This window comes from Drosophila teissieri, chromosome X, assembly GCF_016746235.2.
Source record: "Drosophila teissieri strain GT53w chromosome X, Prin_Dtei_1.1, whole genome shotgun sequence".
Lineage (NCBI taxonomy): Eukaryota > Metazoa > Arthropoda > Insecta > Diptera > Drosophilidae > Drosophila > Drosophila teissieri.
In genome coordinates, this window is record NC_053034.1 from 2,543,475 (window position 1) to 2,565,535 (window position 22,061).

General features: G+C 45.3%; 4 protein-coding genes across 20 annotated transcripts in view; all 4 read left to right on the top strand.

Moving 5' to 3' along the window:
- LOC122623458 (serine/arginine repetitive matrix protein 2) overlaps nt 1-11,231 on the top strand; it is a 40,151-nt gene extending 28,920 nt beyond the window's left edge. For 5 of the 17 annotated variants that reach the window (XM_043802630.1, XM_043802634.1, XM_043802637.1 and 2 more), the window contains 5 exons: nt 7,786-7,878; nt 7,952-8,054; nt 9,080-9,227; nt 10,167-10,318; nt 10,403-11,231. In XM_043802630.1, coding sequence (XP_043658565.1) covers nt 7,786-7,878; nt 7,952-8,054; nt 9,080-9,227; nt 10,167-10,318; nt 10,403-10,526 — 620 coding nt within the window. In that variant the 3' untranslated portion in view covers nt 10,527-11,231. Of the gene's footprint in view, nt 1-2; nt 6,106-7,785; nt 7,879-7,951; nt 8,055-9,079; nt 9,228-10,166; nt 10,319-10,402 lie in introns of those variants that run through there. The other 12 variants (XM_043802623.1, XM_043802627.1, XM_043802624.1 and 9 more) reach the window with 7 other exon arrangements.
- A 193-nt stretch (nt 11,232-11,424) lies between these two features.
- LOC122624390 (E3 ubiquitin-protein ligase MARCHF7) lies at nt 11,425-12,975 on the top strand. The gene is made up of 3 exons (XM_043803904.1): nt 11,425-12,006; nt 12,180-12,395; nt 12,458-12,975. Exons 1-3 carry the CDS (start codon nt 11,644-11,646, stop codon nt 12,698-12,700), a joined length of 822 nt encoding a protein of 273 aa, XP_043659839.1. The 5' UTR covers nt 11,425-11,643; the 3' UTR covers nt 12,701-12,975.
- A 144-nt stretch (nt 12,976-13,119) lies between these two features.
- Nucleotides 13,120-19,219, top strand: LOC122623170 (amyloid protein-binding protein 2). Its single transcript, XM_043802153.1, has 8 exons — nt 13,120-13,273; nt 13,698-13,994; nt 15,570-16,183; nt 16,317-16,541; nt 16,610-16,711; nt 16,887-17,563; nt 17,635-17,792; nt 17,850-19,219. Exons 2-8 carry the CDS (start codon nt 13,815-13,817, stop codon nt 17,979-17,981), a joined length of 2,088 nt encoding a protein of 695 aa, XP_043658088.1. The 5' UTR covers nt 13,120-13,273; nt 13,698-13,814; the 3' UTR covers nt 17,982-19,219.
- A 136-nt stretch (nt 19,220-19,355) lies between these two features.
- On the top strand, nt 19,356-21,693 carry LOC122624272 (anaphase-promoting complex subunit 7). The gene is made up of 5 exons (XM_043803763.1): nt 19,356-19,475; nt 19,536-20,043; nt 20,183-20,847; nt 20,914-21,194; nt 21,248-21,693. Exons 1-5 carry the CDS (start codon nt 19,404-19,406, stop codon nt 21,552-21,554), a joined length of 1,833 nt encoding a protein of 610 aa, XP_043659698.1. The 5' UTR covers nt 19,356-19,403; the 3' UTR covers nt 21,555-21,693.
- Nucleotides 21,694-22,061: the final 368 nt, after the last annotated feature.

Sequence of the window (22,061 nt, forward strand, 5' to 3'; positions counted from 1 at the left end):
AGAGCAAAAGAAGTTAAAGCAGACGTCAAAGGAGGAGGAGGAAAGCAGTGCCAGCGAGTATGAGGAGATAATCGAGGAGGTGACCGACTACAGTGACGAGGAGGAAGAAGTTCCGCCCAAAAAGGAGGAGACCAAGAACGAGGTCACCAAAAAGGAAGTGACCCAAAAAGAGGTCACCAAGCAGCAAGAGGAGATCCAACAGAAAGCCGTGCAAAAGGTGGAAAAGACGGAGACCAAGACTAGCCAAGTCACTGAAAGTGTTAGCAAAAAGTTGGCCAAAGTTGAGCTGGCCAGTAGCAGCAGCTCCTCGACCACAGACGGTGTTCAGGTTCAGGGTGAGTCCCTGCCAGCAAAAGCAAAGAAAACAGGAGCCACAGGAGCAGCAGGACCAGTCAGCAGCAGTAGCATAGGTAGTAGGAAATCCAGTAGTCTTAGCAGTAGCCAGGTTAGCACAGTGGTTAGGTCCAGGGACAAAGTCAAGCCGGAAATGATGCCAGTCGCAGGAACTGGATCGGGATCCGAATCCGTACCGGGTTCTGGAGCACCCAACACAGGCAGCCGCTTAAGCGTGCCCTCGAAAGAGGATTCCGGCACGGAAAGCGGCGAGGATTTGCGTCTGCTGGCCGCGGGATTGCGTGACACCTTGCAACAACAGAGTGGTAGCGATGCCAGCGAAGCGAATCGCAGCCTGGTCGAAGAAGTGACCGATGCCCTCAGCCGCCTGGAGAGCAGCCTGAAACAGGGCAAGGAGCTAGCCGTCGATGGGGGTCAACGGCAGGCTCTGCTCGGCCTGGTGGCCCGCCTCCAGAGTGGACTCAGTGCGCCCGAAAAGTTGGCCGAGGATCGAAAGATCGGCGAAAATCAAAAGGAGGCCGATGCCGGTAGTCCGGAACCGGAAACGGATAGTCGACAATCCCGATTCGCAAAACGTCGGCAGCGTAACAGTCGGCACACAGTTGGTGTTAGTCGAGAGGAACTTGCCGACGCCCGACGGTACATGGAGGACATGTTGATCCTGGAGGGCAAGGACTTTGCGCTAAGCAAGTCACCTAGCTCGAGTGCAGTACCAGTTCAACTCTACCGTCCTAATCAGTTTGTGGCACAGCCACCGCTGCAGCAACTGCAATCACCCAATAATCCACCCAATGCGACGCAGACAGGCCCCACCCAGAATCAATCGCAATTAAGACCCAGTACCTCCAATAGACGGCCACTTTCCGGTGATTATGCCGTCAGCTTTGCCAGCTACGAGGCGAATCAGAATTCACAGAACTCTAGTCCCGATGGCAATGGAAACTCCGCCAGCAACTCGCAATCCAATTCGAATTCCAGTTCGAACTCCAGTCGGTTTGGTGGCGGCAAGAAACACTTAATGAAGCGAGCCAACACCATCGATATACCCAAGGCAAAGGCCAAGTATATGGCGGACTGTGATTCCGATTCGGATTTGGAAGATGACCATGGTCCACATATGGGTCTGAAGCGAGCGGTGCAGGTGAGTGTCAAGCGACGCGTTCACAATGCAGTGCCACCGTTTGAGCCAAAAACTGAGAACGATCACAAGTTCCTGGCTTTTATCAACAAGCAAAGTCATCAAACCGGTTTGGGTTGGAGCGGTGGTGGTGGAAGAAGTGTCTCGAATTGGACCCACAAGTTTGGTAACATCAAGCATACCTTTGAGACAGGAGCTGCGGCCACGGTGACCAAGGGTAAGCCGCCACCAGTGCCTGGACATGTGCCGGGATGGGCCAAGCAAGAGCAGCTGCATCATCAGCAATTGCAGCGAGAGCAAATGCAGCGCGAGCAGATGCAGCGAGAGCAGTATCAAAGGGAGCATAGGCAGCGAGAGCAGAGGGAGTTGCGAGAGCAGCTTCAAAGGGAACAATACCAGCGCGAACAGAGCCAGCGAGATCAGAACCAACGGGAGCTTTCCAAGCGAGAACAATTCCAGCGGGAGCAGCTCCAACGAGAGCAACTCCAACGGGAGCAGCTGCAACGCGAGAAACTGCAACGCGAACAACTCCAGCGAGAGCAACTCCAGCGAGAACAACTTCAAAGAGAGCAACTTCAGAGAGAACAGCTTCAACGAGAACAACTCCAGCGAGAGCAACTGCAGCGCGATCAAGTGCAACTCCAGCAGCAACAGCAAGCTGCTGCCGCTGTTCAAATTGAACGGCAACGTCGCCAGGAATTGGAAAGACAGTTGCGGCTCGAGCAAGAGGCACGCTACGAACGTGAGGAACGTACTCGCCTGGAGCGCGAATACTACGAACAGCAATTGCAGCGACAACAGGTCGAAAGGCAGCAGCAATTGGACAGGCAGCGCCAACAACAGGAGCAGCTGGAGCGACAGAGACGACAAGAGATGGAACTACGTCTCCAGCAACAGCGGGAACAGGCTGCCCAAGTGAATAACTTTATACACGCTCCCCAGTCGGTCTTTCGTCCCATTGAAAACGAAACGCAACCGCAACCGGGTATATACAAGCCCATAGCTCAAAAATCTCAGCCCAATGCAGCCGTTTGGAAACCACCAACGCAGCAGTCACAGCAGCCACCGCAATCGCAGCAACATTTGCAGGCAAGATCGGCTACTTCATATAGCAATACTCCCTCGCCATCCTCAACAGCCACCTCGCCCATCGGATTACCCTGGGTGGCCAAACCGAAGGTGGACAATAGCGATTTCCGACGCAAAGCACATCACTTTGAAGAGAGGTCCTTAAGGGATAACATTGAGCAACAGCCACAGCAACAGCCAACATATCCCAATGGCAATAATGGTTATCTGCAGCGTCACAATTCCTTGCGCTCAAAAGCACCAGCTTTGAGTGAGTTCAAGAAGAGACCATCCCTGCCGAATGCCATGGACCCGGGAACAACTGCACCACCGCGACAGGCGTATCAAGCACCACCGCCACCCACTAATATCTCATTTACGTATGCCGATTTCCCGCCAGTGCGACGGCCACAAGGTGCTAACGCTCACAACTACAGAAGTCAACCTTGTCTAACAAGTGCTGTGGATCAGGCCGAGGCATTAACCAACCCCCTGGGTGCACCTCTAGTGCTTACCAGCTCAAATCCCACTTATCTGCCGCCACCTGGAAGCAGGAGATTCGACTACATAAGCAGTCCAGTGGATGTGGATGTGGATAGTCCACCCAATAGTCCCACGAGCTTCATGACCATGCCGAATCCCACATTGATGACAGACAATACGGATGATGATCTCGATCTGGATTCGGATAACAATATGCTGGAGTACCGAGCCGAAACAAAGGTGATGCGGAAGCCACGTAGTCAAACGGCAGTAAGGGTGGCGGACAGAAGGAACGCTCACATGAGTGACGATGAGGTTTACGGAAAGAACTCTAGGGCGGCCAAGTCCTTGCTCTACACCATGAAGCAGCTTGGTGGTGGTCCTGGTAATGCTTCAGTTGGCAATAGTGGACAAAGGAGGCAACCCTTAACGGCTCCAAGTTCGCCAAAATCAGGTTGCCTTTCGCCCGATGGCCGGCAGTATCAGGCGCCCCTGGTGGAACCACTCTTCCCGCAACTGAGCACCTTTGAGCCCAAACGACAGCCGCAGTTCGCGAATTCGCCCATGTCCACGCCTCCTGCTGTGAGCATGCCCTCGATAAACTATCAAGCAAATCCCACGTACACACCACCCAGAAGCAATCAGAATGCCAACTCCTATTTGAGTGAGACCAACACCTCCTACGTGGTTACCTATCCCATGGACGATTCCGGTGATGAGCCCGAACCGGAATCAATGGCCACATCGGTGAGCCAGCGATTGCGTCGTACTTCAGAACACTCGAATGCCAGCTCCTCGCTGTCGTTGGGCAGCACCAGTTGGACAGCGAATCCGGTGCATAACACAGTTCCCAGTGTACCGCTGGGTTCCTCAATGGGTCCTCCAGTGGATCGCAGCACTAAGCCGCAAATAAGTCAGCCAGTGGGGCCAAAGATGCCACAGCAGGTTGCTCAGAAGCAACAGCAGGTTCCTCAGCAGATTCCACAGCAGATTCCACAGCAGTTGCCAAAGCAATTACCCCAACAGATTCCCCACCAGTTGCCAAAGCAGTTACCACAACAGATACCACAACAGTTACCTCAACAATTGCCGCAACAGTTACCAAAGCAGCTGCCTCAGCAGATCCCACAACAATTGCCCAAGCGATTACCCCAACAGATCCCGCAGCAACAGTTACCTCAACAACTGCCCAACAATCTGCCCAGACATGCTCCCAAGTTGAGTTCGCGTAGTCATACCATCCAGGGAGACTCCGGCTACGAGAATCGTCCTCTCCAGAATCGTGTAATGTCCCAGCAAACCCTTAACTCCAGCATTATTACCAGCAGTAACCAGACCACCGTCCAGAAACAGCAAAAGGAGCAGCACATCAACGAGTTGCGCCGCAAGAGTTTGGGCAATGTCCTGGAGAGCAGTCAAAGGAGCACGTACTTCGAACAGGAGTACAAGTCTTCGGCACCACCCGATACGCCGGATATTGTTAAATCATCACTGCCCAAGGAGGATGCACCACTGCTGAAGAAATTTGGGCCACCACAGCGTCATCACTACATGCCCAATTCGTATCAGAGTCCGCAACTGAATAAGCAGGCAAATAGCAGTAGCACCACCACCAGCAGTACCACAGTAAGGAGCACCACAGTGGTGCAACAGCAGCAGCAACAGCAACAACAGCAGCATCAGCAAATCAAGCCGAGTATTGTGGAAACCCCGGCGACACCACAGCCACAAGTGCCGCCCGAAGACGAGATACCCCACAACATAGTGTTCAACAATGTGAGTGCCTTTACATCGATGAGCAGGCGAAATCACGAGGAGGACTCTCACCAGGGTACGCAATCGGGATCAAGGGTGAATCGACTGAGCAAGTGCGATTCGTGGAACCAAATCTGCCAGCTACAACAGACGGCGGGTCCGAGTCCGGCCAAGTACAACCAGCCCGGTTCTCCCGGCGAACTGAGACGCACCAAATCCGGACACTCACTCGCTGTGCCCAAACTCTACGAAGCGGGCATTGATAAGGCCCAAGTCAGCGAGAAACAGCGAACGGTGGCTGCCTACTTCTCCGGTCAAAAGTCACCAACGGGCGGCCAAGTGGAGGAGCTACGCACATCGATGACGACGACGACGTCAAGTCGAAAATCGGCCATTAATCGCACAAAAACGAGTGAAAAACTTTCGGCGGCAGCTCGAAAGTCATTGAGTTCGCTGACCACATCGAATGGTAACGTTTCCACCGCCGGTTTGGGCATGGTGGTGCGTGGTGGTGGCGGTGGTGCACTCAGTCGCAGTGCCACCATGCCGCACATCGCGAATCTCAATCTGCTGGACGAGAGCAATGTGGAGGACGCCTTCGAGCAGCTAATGATGGGTGCCTAAAATACAAAATTCAAATAATCAAGAAATAGCAAACAGTCCAGCCAACCACTCAACCACTCAAGCCAAATAACTTAACCCACCCAAAGAATATATAAAAGAACAATCGCATTGAGGCATTCCAGTTCGAAACTGGATGAGAACATGATAAAAATAATCTCAACAATCTATATAAAAAATATTAAAAAAAAAAAACAAAAAACAAATATAAAGATAAACGAAATCGAAATCGACATCGAAACGGAATGATAACTGTAACTTGTAACGGCAACTGTACTGATTAATGTTTACTGATTTACTCAAGCGCTACTGCTGAGTCCTAGGATTAGCTTTGTTTTTGTCAAACCCACCCACCACCACCCAGAACCCCAAACCCCACCCACTTTACCCATGTTCGAGAGTTAGTTAATCGCAGATAACTATAAAGAGCCAGGCAAGCAGCTGTTGAAAATTGAGGGACCACAGCCGGTTTCGATTTGTTATTTTTTGTTGTCTTTATCAATTTTTAAAACACTAAACTCACAAACACGCTCAATCGCGACAATCGAGAAATTAAATTCAGATAAAAATAAATATGAAAATGTTTGCTGCACTGCGTCCCAATGAAGCCCCAAACAACAACAACAACAACAACAATAAACAACAATAGCAACAAAAGCAACAGCTTGATCAATATTCAGAGATTTGTGAGTTGAAAACGAAAGAAATATCAGATGTACAGAATGCTAGCCCTGAAAGTCCGCCCATTATCCTGTTTTTGCCAGCGCCCCTGCCCCGCCTTGTACTACCAATAAAAAAGATATTAAGTTTATAAAATATTGCTATACCGCCCAGCAGCAGCCTAACAGCATAAAAACCACACACATCATACAAAAACATACAGTTGTTACCAAAATAATGGTATTATTAGTACAAGCGATTATGATTATTTTGAATTTTGAATGAAAAAGACCTAATCAAATTTAAAAATATTTTTACAGAGCATTTTTATTTAACTACTTATTTCTAAGAACCAATTTGTACTTTTTTTCAAACTTTTTCAATGTTTAATAGAGGATGATACCTTACAAAAACTTCTTCACTTATTTAATGCTATTTTTGACAAACAACTGACTGTGCATTATGTGTGTGTGTGTTTTTCTTGTACATATTTGTTTTGCCTGAAAGTTATTATTCAGCCAAGTGTGGAAATGTAAAATTGCGTTGATTTTTGGCGCTTATCCCTCAATTTACTCTCCCCCTTACGTTGCGTTACGTTACGTTCTGTTACGTTCTGTTACGTTTTGCTCGTTCGTTAGTTGGCTGATTGATTTGATTGATTGACTGGTTGATTGGTTGGTTGGTTGGTCCAGCAAGGATTCAAATAAAGCATAAACAAAAATTTAAAGAAAAAAAGAAAACGGAAGCGGCAAAAAGAAACCCCCATATTGTCCCTCATTTTTCTCTCTGTCGTCCTTTGTACATATATATTTATCTTAATTTTTTTTTTAACACCCCAAAAACAGATGAGATGAGGAAACAGTGTTTTTCGTTGATTCTAATGATCAGTTTTTTTGTCTACACATATTTTGTCGATCTGCTGATCTGCTCCTGTACCCTGTCCCTCGATTTAAAGCATGCCGTTCATTGATTTTTAGCTGTAATTGTAAATACTTTTTTTGTGCATGAGTTTTTATACATTCATAACTACACAGATGGAAAATGTACGTTAAAACTGCGTACAAGTGAACTTAAGATTGAGCTTGAATAGCAAATTATATATGCATTAAAATTGTAAATATTTTGTATGCATTTACTTCAAATTGCTTACATTAAGCTCGAAACGTTTGATTTTTTTCTGTGTATTAAAAAACCAAGTACATGAATACACCCATGGACAGCAGAAGCACCAACACCACCACCACCACCGCCACAGTCATGTCCACACCATTAGCGACAATTTCTGAGTGTTTCTTTGTGTGATTTCCGTACCGCGTTTTCCTTTCGTGGGGAATGCCAAACCGCAGACACTGGGAAAAAAAATTAAGCCCGTGTGTGTGGCAGCTTGAATAATGCCAATATGTTTTTGAATTTTGTGTAGTAGCTGATATCATGTAACAAACGAAAACAATCAATTTTTGTGCTATTTTTCGACCCGTTGTCGTAGTGTGTAATTTTGTTGCCTGCCCAGAGATACAAAACACATGTAGTTTTTAATAACCCAATAGAATTGTTGATTACCCAAAACTGATTGATATTTTTTGTGTAATTGATTTTGTGCATGCCCCAAAACTAATCAATGTAATTTGTTTGCTTCTCTTTTTTCTTCCACCTGCTGCAAAAAAAAAACAAAAAAACCGCATCCCTAAAAAACTCTATTCACACAGCAGCCCAGCACAAGAGCTCCTCGTCCAGCGAACAGCGAACGGAAACCAAGTCCAAGGATGGCGGTGCCACTGTGACCACAACGACAACAAAGGGTGAGTCCAATGGATGCGGTTCTCTATGACATGGACTGACCAGGATACCATTTCCATTTTCGCATTTCCTCAGTTACCACGCGCACTGTCAGCGGAAGCGCTGCCTCCAAAAACATCTCACCCTTGGCTAAATTCAAACAGCTGGACAAACAGGCAGCCGCCCAGCAGGCGCAAAAGTAAGTCAATCCACCCAACCCCCCCAAACCCCACCGATTATTCAGATTATTCCATATACATATACATACATAAATCGACACACACATGTGGTAGCGAGGGCATGAACACTATACACACAAGTCAACATTTGTGCAGGTCACTCATTTGATTTGAAAGTTATGGGAGAAGCAAGCAGTGCAAGCAATTAGTGAAGTAATCACCTGTAACTCCATTGGTCTTAAAAAATGTTCCAAATTATCACACTTTTTTATGGTATCATAAGGGCATTCTATTAAAGTAAAATTGCTTCTCCTAAATTTTCTTGTAATCACTGAAATAATTCAATTGGTTATCGGAGGACATTAAACACTTACACAATCAATGGATACAAAAACAACCACAATCTTCACCTCCTTCTAACACACATTTACATATACGATTTCTGGTGTTGGTTTTCTATGGAAGTGTGTCGTAGTATTGTCTATCCCTGCCAAGAAAAACAAAATGTATAAAAATTTATAAGAAAAGATCTAGGGAGGGGAAAAGTGATTTTGCTTTTGTACATAGACCAACCAACTGTATTCCTGTTTTTTTTTTTAGTTAGCCTTTGGAAACTGGACTTGATCTACCCTCTTTTACTCTTTTACTCCCGACTATCTCTATTACTATATGTTTTTTTGTTTTGTTTCGGCAGTTTAATAATGCCACCAATACCCAAAGCAAAAATGTTAAGTATCCTTTGTCAGAAAACCAAAAAACATCGCGTTAGTTGTTCCATTGCCAAGTCCTTTTGGTATTCAAGTAATTGTTGTTTCTGTTTCTTGCTAACACAAAGATTATACATATAAATATAATATACACATACACAAAATTACAAAAAAAAAATACACTTAACACATTTGAACTAAAATATCAAACAAAGAACACACGAAACAAACAAATAAATTGCAAAAATCAGAAATTAAGAACAACATGAAGATGAACCGATTTTGTGTGAGTTTCGCTAAAACGTCTGCAATCCTCCAACCTTGACTCATTTGTTCAGATCATCTCCAACAACAAGCACACCCACGACCCCCGGCGGTTCGGCACAACCGTTGTTCAAATTTACCGATCCGGCATTAAATGCGCGCGCCGCCACTGTCAAGGATCAACTTCTGCAGTGGTGTAAGCATAAAACGCAGGAATATGAGGTATCCAAAACCTAAACCAATCCAAACCAAAAAAAAAAAAACAAAAAAACTATGACCTAGCAAGCCCTTAAAGTACAAATGAAATGCCGAAGCCACAGCCAATATTTGTTGCCCTTGCCATTCTTTGTTAATTATTTATAGCAGCTGAGGCCAAAATTGTTCTGTAAACGTCATAAAATAATGCCAAAAAAAATTTTACGCAATCAAAACATACCTATTTCCATTTATGTTTATTGAAATAGTGTTTCTTACATGATTTTTTATGTTGTCGACTAATTTTGACCTCAACAGCCAAAAAGCCTAGTTTATAGAATCTTTTCTTGAGTTTGCCGTTCTGATGCCGTTTTGATGATATAATTTTAGTTTTGCCTTATTTAACAAGCAATCTAACGACTAGCCAAGAACAATCCAAGCAACAAACAAAATATACTTAAGCAAAAACATCTAACAGCGCCTAACTTCGGCTGAGCCTAAAAGCTTTCTCCAAAACTCATTCACACAGGCACACATATACACACACACGCTCACACTCGCTCTCACACACGAACACAACGCACGAAAATTATGTAGGAAATAGAAATAGAATGACGATTGTCATTTCCGTTTCCGTTTTACCGCTTTTTGCTGCCGATTATTATCGATCACCGCTTACCGTTCTTTTTGGCCATTTTGCTTAATCGCTTGAGTTATCGTCGCTGTTGTTGTTATTGTTTCGATTTAGTTGACCCTAGTTTTACTCACTTACCAGCTGCTTAGTTAGTCTTAGTTAGTAATGGAGGCTGGAAACTCAAACTAAATGCTACTTGCTTTTGCTCAAGGGCCATAATAAAAAAAAAAATCAATTATCAATCAACCATCTCAAAAAAAGAATGCGCTCGATTATTACCGTTCACTACCGATCATCGTTAAATACAAAACTGAATGTGTGTTGTTTCGCAGAACGTCCAAATAAACAACTTTAGCTCGAGCTGGTCAGACGGCTTGGCCTTTTGTGCGCTGATACACCATTTCTTGCCAGATGCATTTGATTACACCACACTAACCAAGCAGACGCGACGACACAACTTTGAGCTGGCCTTCAGCGTTGCTGAGTAAGTATACGCACCGTTGCACCGTGGGGTTCCCCCAAGTGTATGCTATATATTTGTTATCTAATATTGGTAAATAATTTGCAGTGAGAAGGCTGGCATTGCACCATTGCTGGATGTGGAGGACATGGTGGAGATGAGTCGTCCTGACTGGAAGTGCGTGTTCGTCTACGTGCAGAGCATATATCGCCGATTCCGGAATTGTCAGTGATTATCCATCGAAATCAGCAGCAGTAGCAGCAGCAGCAGTAGCAGAACAGTCCAAATCCAGATCCAAATCCAAGTCAACTCAACGGCAACAGCAGAAACTCATTAAGTTTTAAGCATACACCATACACACGCATCACCTTTGGCATTTTGTGTTTAGACACACCCCATGTATCCCCCATACACCATTATAATCCATAATAATCTATAATAATCCTATGCCAATGTGGCAGCCACTCAAGAATCCGTCATCCTGCGAATATCTTATTGTATAATCGGCATATATGTATTGTATATTCTTCAACTGAAGCGCAAATGGCTCGTCGAACTTGAACAGCCGACTCTTTGTACGTTTTTTTGTGTTTGTTTTACCTTTACTATTTTTTACTATTATTACGATTACGCATTATTATTTGTTATCGAACTTGAAGCAGAATCTATGCAAATAATTGTTGAATTATATATTTTTTTGTCATAATTTTAATTGCGGAGAGAGGAGATGCAGAGCAGTTACTAACCCTGCCGGCGGTCATCGACAATGGATTTAGTATATATGTAAGATACGTCCCGATGCCGTCGCACACATTGATGAACTACTGTAATAATACACATATATTCTATGTACGTACGTGTAACGAGATCGAAACATTTACTAACCGATGGCAATGAAATGGCCGCAAAGAAATAAAACAAAAAAAAACAAATGAAACCCAACCAAAATGTATTTTTATGTGGTTGAATCAAAGGGTATACATATGTATATACATTTAAAATTCTGCTTGTTACATACTTTTCAACGAATCTAGTATACCCTCTTAGTCTACGAGTAACGGGTAAAATGAAAACTACTGGGAATGCTATATAGTATGCCGTTTGTTTCTTGGCAACAAACTATGTGTGGCGTATGCTCAGAAACTCGGTAAAAGTCCAACGTTCAAGTTGTATGTAAGATGTCGCAGAAAAATCCGGTGTAAAAATTTGTTTTTCAAAATTTGTTTTGTAACGCACATAAGCAAACACGAGCGCCTCTACCGCCAAGCAGTTCTCACGATCATTGCAAGCAGTGCAGGCGCAACAATATACGTTGCATTCACGCAACAACATCTGTGTACCCGAGCAATATGTCGCATCATCCACACGTTCTTACCGAGGCAACTGCCCTCCTACTGATAAACGGTTTGGATGCCACGGGCAGTGCCACGCCTCCCAGCGCTCAGCCGCCTCCCGCAGCGGCAGCGGAAGTCAACTGCTTGCCGGAAATCGTTGCATCGGCTCATCGGATGGCCAGTGGCACGCCCACCGCCTCCATGGCCGCCCTGGAAATATCCTCAGCTCGACAGAGGCTGCTGCCACTGATAACGCGAAGTCCCTTGGAGGAGAGCCTCCATTCGGCGAACGAGAATGGCAACTCGTGCCGCATCTGCCGCTGGAATCGCAGCGACATGGAGATCATCAAGTGTCCGTGCAACTGCAAGGGCAGCGTGGTAAGTGTGGTTCCTTACCCAGCACCTGCTACCGCCGGCAAGTGTTCCAGTTCGTGGGAATACTCTTCCCTTTACCGACACCAGATTTCCATCCGTTTAGTAGCATTGTTAGCTCGAAATCTTGCATATGGGATTGTCTTATTGGACTTACGGCATTCAGGTGATCTTTGCAGGGCTACATCCACCTGAAGTGCTTGAAGCGCTGGATTATGCACAGAAGGGATAATCGCTGTGAGGTCTGCAATGCAGTCTTTGACATCTCGGAGGAGCGGGTCAGTCTGAAGCAAATGATCCGAACCTTCTGCTGCGGCCGTTGTTGCGGCCTGATTGTAAAGCACCTGCTATTTAGCGCCTCGCTGATGCCACTAGCCCATATCATATTGCAGCAGGTGAGTTTCAACTGAGCTTTGAGTTTCACTGGCTTTGTTTTAAGTTGAGAACTTGATCACAGGTGCTGCAGTGCATGGATAATATGAATCAGGGCAGCACCGAGCAGCTTACTGTCCAGGAGGTGTTTGTCGCCTCCTGCGCCCTTCTGACCTCCAGTGCCCTATTCTTCCACTTCTTTGAGTTCGTCACCACACGGTTCCTGCTCATCCGGAACATTCTGCGCCACTGGTGGATGTTTGGCAGCACCTCCGACTTTGCCCTGGTGGAGATCGAGGATGAGTCCATCGATTTTTTTGATGACTAGGCTGATTGATGATGATCAGGGCGGAAGTAACAAGTATGATGATTGGTAGGCAGTACCGTCTTAGATAGTTCCACCAAGAACGTGATGTAATAAATTAAGTAATTTATTACATTATTTTATTGACTTTCAGTATCAAAATGTTTAAAATACGCTGCCGCGAACCGCCAAAATATTTAAATCAGTTTTAGTATTATTTTGCACATGGTATATTTCCCGAAAAGCCAGTGCTCAGCCTACACACTATGCATAATTAAAAAATCAAATTTTATTTGCAATTGAAAGAGATTAATATATTTCTAAGCAGTAAATAAAGATGTAATAGACTTTTGAGGAACATACGGTAACACTGCGATACATCTGCGATCTATCGGTCGGCCCACAGTGAAGTCCCGCAGCAGTGGCTATCGATAGCACCAGCTGTTTGCCACCACTAGTTCCATCAAATCGACACACGAAAATAAAGAAAAAGTGCTGCAGAAACAATACAATCCCCAACACATTAGCCGTGGGCCACGATATCGACTTCAGCCGACGGGCCATTAGACAATTAGATGTATTCCGATTTCGAGTTGTGTAAGTGCTAGAGAATTCCCATTCGAGCGAGAGCAAAACAATCGCAGCAGCAACAAAGCAAGGCAAAAACGTAGCAGCGGAAAGCAAAAGCAAAGCAAAGCAGCACGCTGGCAGCGACGCTGGCAGAGAAAGGAAAACCGAAAAGCAACAACAGAAACACAGAAACCAGAAAACCGAAGAACGCCTTTAAAGAAAGTGAAGTGAAGTGCGAGACACACTCGAAAAAAACCAGATCTTATTGTGGACCTCGTCTGCTCTTGCTTTTAACCGTGCTTTTTGTTTTTGTTTGCCTTTTCTTTCTTTGTCTTATTCGCTCAATTTGTTTTTTTTTCTTTGGTTTTTTGATTGTTTTTGGTTTTCTGTACCCGCGGCACGTGTGCGAATGCATTTCCCACAAAAATCGACAAATCGAAACTTGTTGCAGAGTGCCACGCCTCCCGCGAGTCCCCCGCCCGCCCCTAAGGTTAGCATCGCTGTAAACGATAAACAGCGATAGCATCGAAATAAAAAAGAAAGGCAATATCAACAGCAAATCAGCGAGATGGCTGGCCAACAACTCGCAGCCCTGATTCCAAATCCAAATCCCAACACCCCGAAGGCCCTATACGACCTGTCGCTGCAGGCGCTCATCGGGAGTATGAACACCAAGATTCCGACGCTGGACAGGATCAACCGATTGGCGGAGCTGCCACGCAACCTGCTCATCGATGTCTACGAAATGGTAAGTGCCACCACTTCTTTCCCTCCAAATCTCAAATGAATCCCATTATCATAACCAGTATGGGGCAATAGCTAAGTTATAATCTGGTTAACTAGGTTCTAAATACTAATAATGCCCCTACGTTTTCTGGTTTTCAATGTCATAAGTTACTTTTCCCAAAACTTATGGTACCATCTCATTTTGTTATTATTACTCAGCATTTATCTGTCAATTTTTGTGACGCTAATTCTTCGAATGATACACACACGCACACACACATTAGATTCCCGGAATTATGAGAATTCAAACATTGAGATTCTTGGCACCAAGAGTGAGGATCCCTAAATTTCGATACCTTACCACCGTAACTTATAACTTGCCTAGTTAGTTCTTATCGGAACTCGCCATACACAGATATGTATGTACATACATATTTCGCCACTGGCAATTACCATTCTCGCGTACCCATTATCAGCGATGGGGGGTATGGACACTTGTCTGTTTGTGTTTGTTTGCTTTTCCGCTTAAATTGTTTACACCCCGCCAGTCCGCCCATTAACCCTTGGCAGCAAGGCCTTCGCGTAGATGGACTGCGAAAATTGTAGATTAACACTCACTAGCCTAGCACTCCCACTCAATGCATTCAGATTTCACTGACACATTATGATTGACACTGATTTAATTGTACATTTTACTATAACCGACGGATCGGTTAATCGTTATCTTTACAAATATGTACTTAATGCAGCATTCTTCTACAACCTAAAGGGTAGATTGCTGATAAAGTTCAGCATCATCAATTGAGACCATTGTTTATTTTGACTGAACGATCATACCGATCTGATCGACAGATCGAATAACGACCTTCAATTATCGGAATTTATTGTTTATAATGAGTTTACTTAGTAATGCAGGGATAAACTACGTAATCGTCGCTGTACCTGGCGATGCATACCTACGGATGGATTCCGTTCGGATGAAGGCAACCCAAGTCGACAGACCCACAGGTGGTTGCGAGTGTACAATGTATGTACAATGCTGGCCAGTGCCAGCCTGGGGTTTCGATTCCTCCATACATGGATTGTCATAATATGTGGCAATTACTGTGTAAATTATAAACTGAAGCGACATTGAAGGCGGGGGGCTCTATAAATAAACCAACCAGTTGGATGGGTCCAGCGCGCTTTGATTGTCCTGTTTGGAAATGGTGGGTCTCGTTCTGGGATTGGGATGGCGGATGGCGAATGGGGGATGGTGGATGCAGTGATGCATAGACCTTGCTTATATGGCGCAGCTGCTGGCTGAAGAGCCATTGAACTTGCTGATAATGGCTAAGCAAATTCCATTGTCCGCTGATTGGATGTATTTCTTTTCTTCTCTTCGAATTGGTTTACTTCTTATTTGCGACTTCAGTACTAAAATCGTAAGTTGTAGTTTTCAATTAGGATTATCGATTAGCTATTTCTTCCCATATTAAAGTGTTTCGTAACTAAACTACTGACCTATTTTGGCGTCTAATGCTACTACTACTACTGCTTATCTCAATGGGCTTTCACTTAAATACCCAATAACCAATCGCTGTTTCCACATCCACAGATGTCGCAGCAGGAGTCCTTGAAGGACACGCTGCTGGAGGAGCTGGCCCAGCTGGAGGTGTTCGCTCGACTTGTTCGATACCCAGCTGCTCGCAGCCAGTTGCTGCACATAATGGCCTCACTAATGGCCAGCAAGAAGATGCTGGCCAAAAGACTCAGCGAGAACTATGTATCGCGCTATGAGGTAGCCGGTCAGGAGGAAGAGGAGCTGGAACCGGAATCGGTAGATTCGCACAATGAGACGAATAAGGATACACTGGAGGATCGCTCAACGGACCTCAGCAAAATGTCTATTTACGACGGAGAGGCGTCAGAAGCAGCCAGCAGCACCAGTGATTTGTGTTCCGAATTCAGTGGTGATATTCTGAGCATACTCGGTCTCCCACACAAGAAAGACACCCCGGTTGAACCCACTGTGATCAACGATTCTGACCTCGAGGAGCTGCCCGCCGCGGAGATGCAGGCCATCGACCTGGGCCTGCGACTCGGATCGTTCCTCTCAGAGGCTGGATGGATGCAGGAGAGCATAACCGTGCTGGCATGCCTTAATGGAAGACTGAAGGACCTGCCGACCCACAAACACTGGTTGGAGTTGCGACTCGACTGCCTGCAGCGGTAATTTATATATTTATTAAATCTATTAACAATTTGTAATCAAATCAAAAACTAGTTAGGGTATTTAAAGTTTATCTTTGATGTATTCTGCATTTTTAGAAACAAACTAATCAAATATATCTCCTCTGAATAGCCTTCTATACGCAGAAGCGGCCCATTGCAACTTCAAGCTGGCGCACCGCACCTACGAGGAATTGATCGGTCTGAACAAATGGCTCAATAGTCGCGTGCCAACCCAGCTGGTGGCCATAGCCTACACTCAGATTTCGGCCATGTACTTTGCCCGCAATGAGTACAACTGCAGTCATATGTGGAGCGGTCTCGCCATGCGATTTCTAAGGGGATCTGCGAATCCACGGTGAGTTGTGTTCCCATTCTCTTTAGCCTCATATATGGGTGGCTCATATTTCCCTTAATTCCCGACAGCATCACCATCGATGTTCTGCGCCAGGCGGCCAAGGCCTGTGTCGTTAAGCGGGACTTTGCCCGGGCCAATCTGCTCATCTGCCAGGCGGTGCGACGCGCACGGTAAGCGAATCATTCCATGGATTCCACAACATTTTGCCCTTCTCTTTCTTTTCGGTGATAATCTGGCAAAAAACAAATCAATAGTTGTCAAGCTATCAGTGCTTCATAACCAACTTATTCACGATGTATTCAGATTATAATTAAAACTTATTCGACAACTTTTTTTTGCCCACAGCGAACACTTTGGCCCAAAGCACCAGAAGTACGGCGATGCTCTGCTGGACTATGGATTTTTCCTACTCAACGTGGACTCTGTGTTCCAGTCTGTAAATGTGTATAAAGAGGCACTGGCCGTGCGCCGCGGTATTTTTGGCAATATGAACTTTCACGTGGCAATTGCCCACGAGGATTTGTCTTATGCCTATTACGTTCACGAGTACAGCACCGGTGACTTTAGCTGTGCCCAGGATCACGTAGACAAGGCTGTGAATATCATGAAGCGTCTAGTGCCCAGCAATCATCTGATGTTGGCCTCGGCAAAGCGTGTGAAGGCACTCCTGCTGGAGGAGATTGCGCTAGACAAGATGGCTGATGGCATGGACGAGGAGGATCTGCTGCTCCAGTCCGAGGAGCTGCATAACTTCGCCCTGCTCCTCTCGCTCCAAGTGTTTGGTGAGGTGAATGTGCAGACGGCGAAGCACTATGGAAATCTGGGGCGTTTATACCAAACGATGAATCGCTTCGAAGAGGCGGAACGAATGCACCAAAAGGCGATCAAAATCAAGACAGATCTGCTGGGTGCCTTTGACTACGAGGTGGGCCTGTCCATTGGACATTTGGCCTCGCTATACAACTACCAGATGAAGAAATACCGTGATGCCGAACAGCTTTATCTGCGCAGCATTGATATAAGTATGTGTATACATACTGATAGAAAAACTATTCGTTGTTAAATTTTACATATATTTGCATTTGTGTTGCAGGCTTGCGTCTGTTTGGGCACTCGTACTCTGGCCTGGAGTACGATTACCTGGGTCTGTGCCACGTCTACGAAGCATTGCACGACTTTGAGAAGTATTTGAAATATGCGCACAAGCTGGAGAACTGGCAGATGCTGCGTGGCCAAAACCTCACTCAAAATGTATGTGACTTTGCATCGTTTTATAATTGACATGCGGATTGACCGATTTTCTTGCAGAAGTCCAGCTATCCCGCCATCGAGGTGGACTATTCTATCGAGGAGGTCAAGAGCAAGTTCTTCAGCATGTGCGTCTGCAAAAACACCCCAAACCGCTCGGAGCTAGTAGAGTCAACGACGACCTCGAACTGAGCAGGGGCTTTGGGAGTGGGAGCGGAATTGAATATGGTAGCGGACGACGATGAGGAAGTTACAGTTGCACCCGCACTAGCAATCGCAATCGCACCCACACCCCCGGCATCGGATGGCACAAACTGGAGGGCAAACTGCAGCAGGAGCAGCGGCAATGGTGACAGCGGCGGCAACATCTGTAGTTTGTCTTAGATAAGAGATTCGCATAAGTTAGCCCACGTTGATTAGACAGAAAATAAGGTGGCATCAAGGATCGACCCGTGTGTTCTATAAGAATGTCTAAGCATAGTTAAATAGCCTAGCTTGGTCGGCCTCTAATATTCAACCACGCTTTGTTAAAGGTTTTGTTTGCCATTTCCATCGAATAAGCCCCGTAGTTATACCCGCACTACTCGTATTATTATGTCAAACCGAGAGTGGGTCAGTTCAGCAAATGTTTCACTGTGTTCCAGTCATCATCGAATACGTCCAGTACCCCTAGTTCCCAAAGTTTTCAAGGATGCCCAGTCCTGTTTTTTCAGTCAGATAGACCTAGGCTAAGATGTAGTAGTATTGTTGGAGCTTCGGTTACCCGGCTAATCGGGAGATCGTTGAGCAAATAGTTTTTTAATGTATTCCCCGCGTTTTGTTCCATGTACAAATGTTCAAGTTTTTGTGGATTTTCGCAACTAATAATTCTACTTTTGTATTCGTTTTTTTTTGGAAACCAGAAGAAAGGGCCAGTCGCCAGAGGATTAACTTTGCTTTTGTTTTGCTTTCTTGGGAGTAGCAAGTATATTCAATTTGTAATTTTCCCCTATATAAGATTTAAAGTTGTGTAGAGCGTAAGTTGTGTAAGCCCATTGTATAGTCTAGGCCAACTCCAAACGATATAATATATGTACATTTCATTGCGTTTACTTCAGAAAAAGTGCATCAAAAGTATTGTCGCAGCACATAACATTCAGTAAAGCAACTGGAGTGCATTGGCGACCGGCAAGCGTTGTAAATAACTCGGGTTGAATATTACAGCTTCCAGTTAAAAAACATAAATGGTTTATAATAATACACACACATACATAACATATATAAATAAATTAATGCCTACAAATAAAGACAGTTTATACCATTTACATTTGCTACCTAGAGCGATACTTATAATACACAATTGTAGTTGCAAAACTCTTTTTGGCATTACCTAGCGATTTAGTTTAAGACCGACGTCGTAAATCTCAAAATAAAATATCTGCAAAAATGAATTGTGCTCTTTGTCTTGTAACTGCATTGTAAGCGAGGTTTGGAACCCAATGAGGTAACCTTTTAAACACTATTCAAATTTCGAATCGATATCGGACAATCACGATATGGACTAGCATCTGCATTAGCATTCGATATTCCTGTCTTACACGAGTTGTTGTTTCAGTCTTTGAACCAGTGCAAAAGATGGAGAACGCGCTATTTGCCAATATTAAGAAGCTTTACGATCACAAGCTGTACGAGTGCGTTATTCCAGCGGTAATATCCAATGATATCAAATATAATTCCATATGGGTGTAATGCAATCTAATTGGACAGGCGAAATTGTTGAAAACCGTGCTGAAGAATGATCGCTATGTGGCCACTCTGGAGGTGGAATACCAGGTGCAGCTCTATCTAGTGAATTCGTACTACAAGGAGCGACACCATCGCGCAGCTTTAAGGCATTTTGAGGAGATTATCCACCAACGGCGACACATGGTGCGCCACAAGAACGCCTGTTTGGTGGCCATCGAAAGTTCCTATCCGGAATTTGGGGATGCGGAGCAGCGTCGTCGGGCCGCCGAGTGTTATCGTGAAATTGGAAATCACAGCATGGCCGTATCAACTTTGCTCCAGGTGCCCGCAAAATTGCGCTCACCGAGGATTAATTTCATGCTGGCCAGGCTGCAGCATCACGGCTCCGGATACGGATACTCCAACAAGTCGGAGGCCCTGTTCGGCTACAAGGAAGTGCTGCGCGAGTGCCCAATGGCGCTGCAGGTGATCGAGGCCCTTTTGGATCTAGGAGTCGATGGCAACGAGGTCAACTCCCTGGTGATGCACGGTAGTACATCTGTACATGATTTTCCATTAAGATTATCCAAATTAATCCAGAAGTTTTACATTTGGGTGATACTTCATGGTTCTTTCAATCTACCACAGTGGGCTCTCTAATCAATTCATATCTTCACCATATCAATTAGCTGCCACGGTGCCCGGCAACTTCGACTGGCTGAGCACGTGGATCAAGGCCCTCGCCCAAATGTTCGACTGCAAGCACTTGGACGCGGCCCGCACCTTCCAGAGGCTGCAGGACACCACCATGCTGCGGTGCAATGAGTACCTGATGATGGCTATGGGCAGGTGTCTCTACTACCACGGCAACTACATTCAAGCGGAGCAGCTCTTCGCGTCGGCGATTAGTGCCAATCCGGACAACGTGGAGGCGATCGCAATGCTGGCGGTGGTCCGTAGTCAGGAGGGCGGTCATGGCAGCATGGATATGGATCGCCTGTATGCACAGGTGACCTCCGAAGTCAAGTACTCAGCAAGTCATTGGTTTGTCCATGCGCAGTTGATGTACGATTCGGGAAAATTCGAGCGGGGCTTGAATTTCGTAGATCAATGCCTCAACTTGGAGCCCCGCCACCACGAAGCCCTAATCCTACGCGGCCGCCTGTTTATCTCGTTGGAGCGGCACAAGGAGGCGGCGGAGGCTTTTCGCACAGCACAGACAGTGATACCACATCGTTTTGAGGTGTACAGGGGACTCTTCCACAGCTATTTGGCTCAGAAGCGATTCAAGGAGGCCCATACCATGTGCAACTGGACCCTACACATCTTTAAAAATTCGCCCAGGAGCCTCACGGTACAGCTGTGAATCTCAATACTTCCAAAGCCATGGTTTAATTGGCGGCTTCGCTTTTATCGACAGATGTTTGGTCGCACGCTCTTTCATTCACCGGATCCAAAGATTAGAAAGACTGCCCGCAAGTTTGCCGAAAAGTCACTGAAAATCGATCCCAACTACACGCCGGCGGTGGCTCTAATGGCCGATATCTGTCAGGTCGAGGGCGCACCCAAGGCCTCCATTAAACTGCTCGAGGATCACGTTTCCCTCTTTCCGCAAGCGAATCTGTTCACCCATCTCGGCGATATACTGCGAATACAAAAGGAACCCATCAAGGCGTTGGAATACTACTACAAGGCATTGGGGTGAGTTGATGGTCTTTGGGCACTAAGGTGTATCTATTTTTAGCAATTTTCAGTAAAGATCCCAAGTGTGAGCGCACTTTGCGAGGAATCAGTTTATTGAGTAGTTCCAATTGTATCGATGAATCACCTGTCCTGGACGAAAGTGGCGCCATTAAGGTGAATAACCAGCCATCCACCAATGGACTGGCCCCACCCTGTGGAACATCGAATGTGGAATGGTTGGGTGCCGATTGTACAGAGAATTCCCGAGAGGCATCCTCCTCACCAGCCGCAAGGTCAGGTCAGGAGGGAGACGAAGATGGCTCCGTTTGGCACGACGTCGATGCGGAAATGATTACCATGAATTTTGATGGGCATTGAGTCAGGTTTTTGCTAACGTCCTTATTTATATTATTTATTTTCTATGAAATGTTTACTGTATTTTGTTATATGTACCAAAAAAAATGTTCAGATCTATATTTATTAGGAACTCTTGCCATGCTATTTTTGTAATTCTTTTGTTTCAGTGCAAATAAAAAAAAAACGTTTGAAATAAAATACAAATAACTTAATAAACTTAGAATTCAAATTCAAATTGAAGCGCCATGCGAACTAGTTATCTTTTGATATACTACAAAGTGTGTTTTACAGCAAGCAGATTGTGTCAGCACTTAATCGAAGAGCGCTGTTAATAGTAAAAGAAATGTAACAACATAAACTCAAGAGGCGTAGCAAAGGGGATCTTACCCCTTTCGCCATATACAAATAAATAATAATGCCCAGCATTAAACAAGATCATTACAAGTTGTCTAGAACTAAAATTTATTTTTCATTGACAATTTACCCCACCAAATTGTTTTCTCCACGATTTTGGCCCAGTCACTGTTA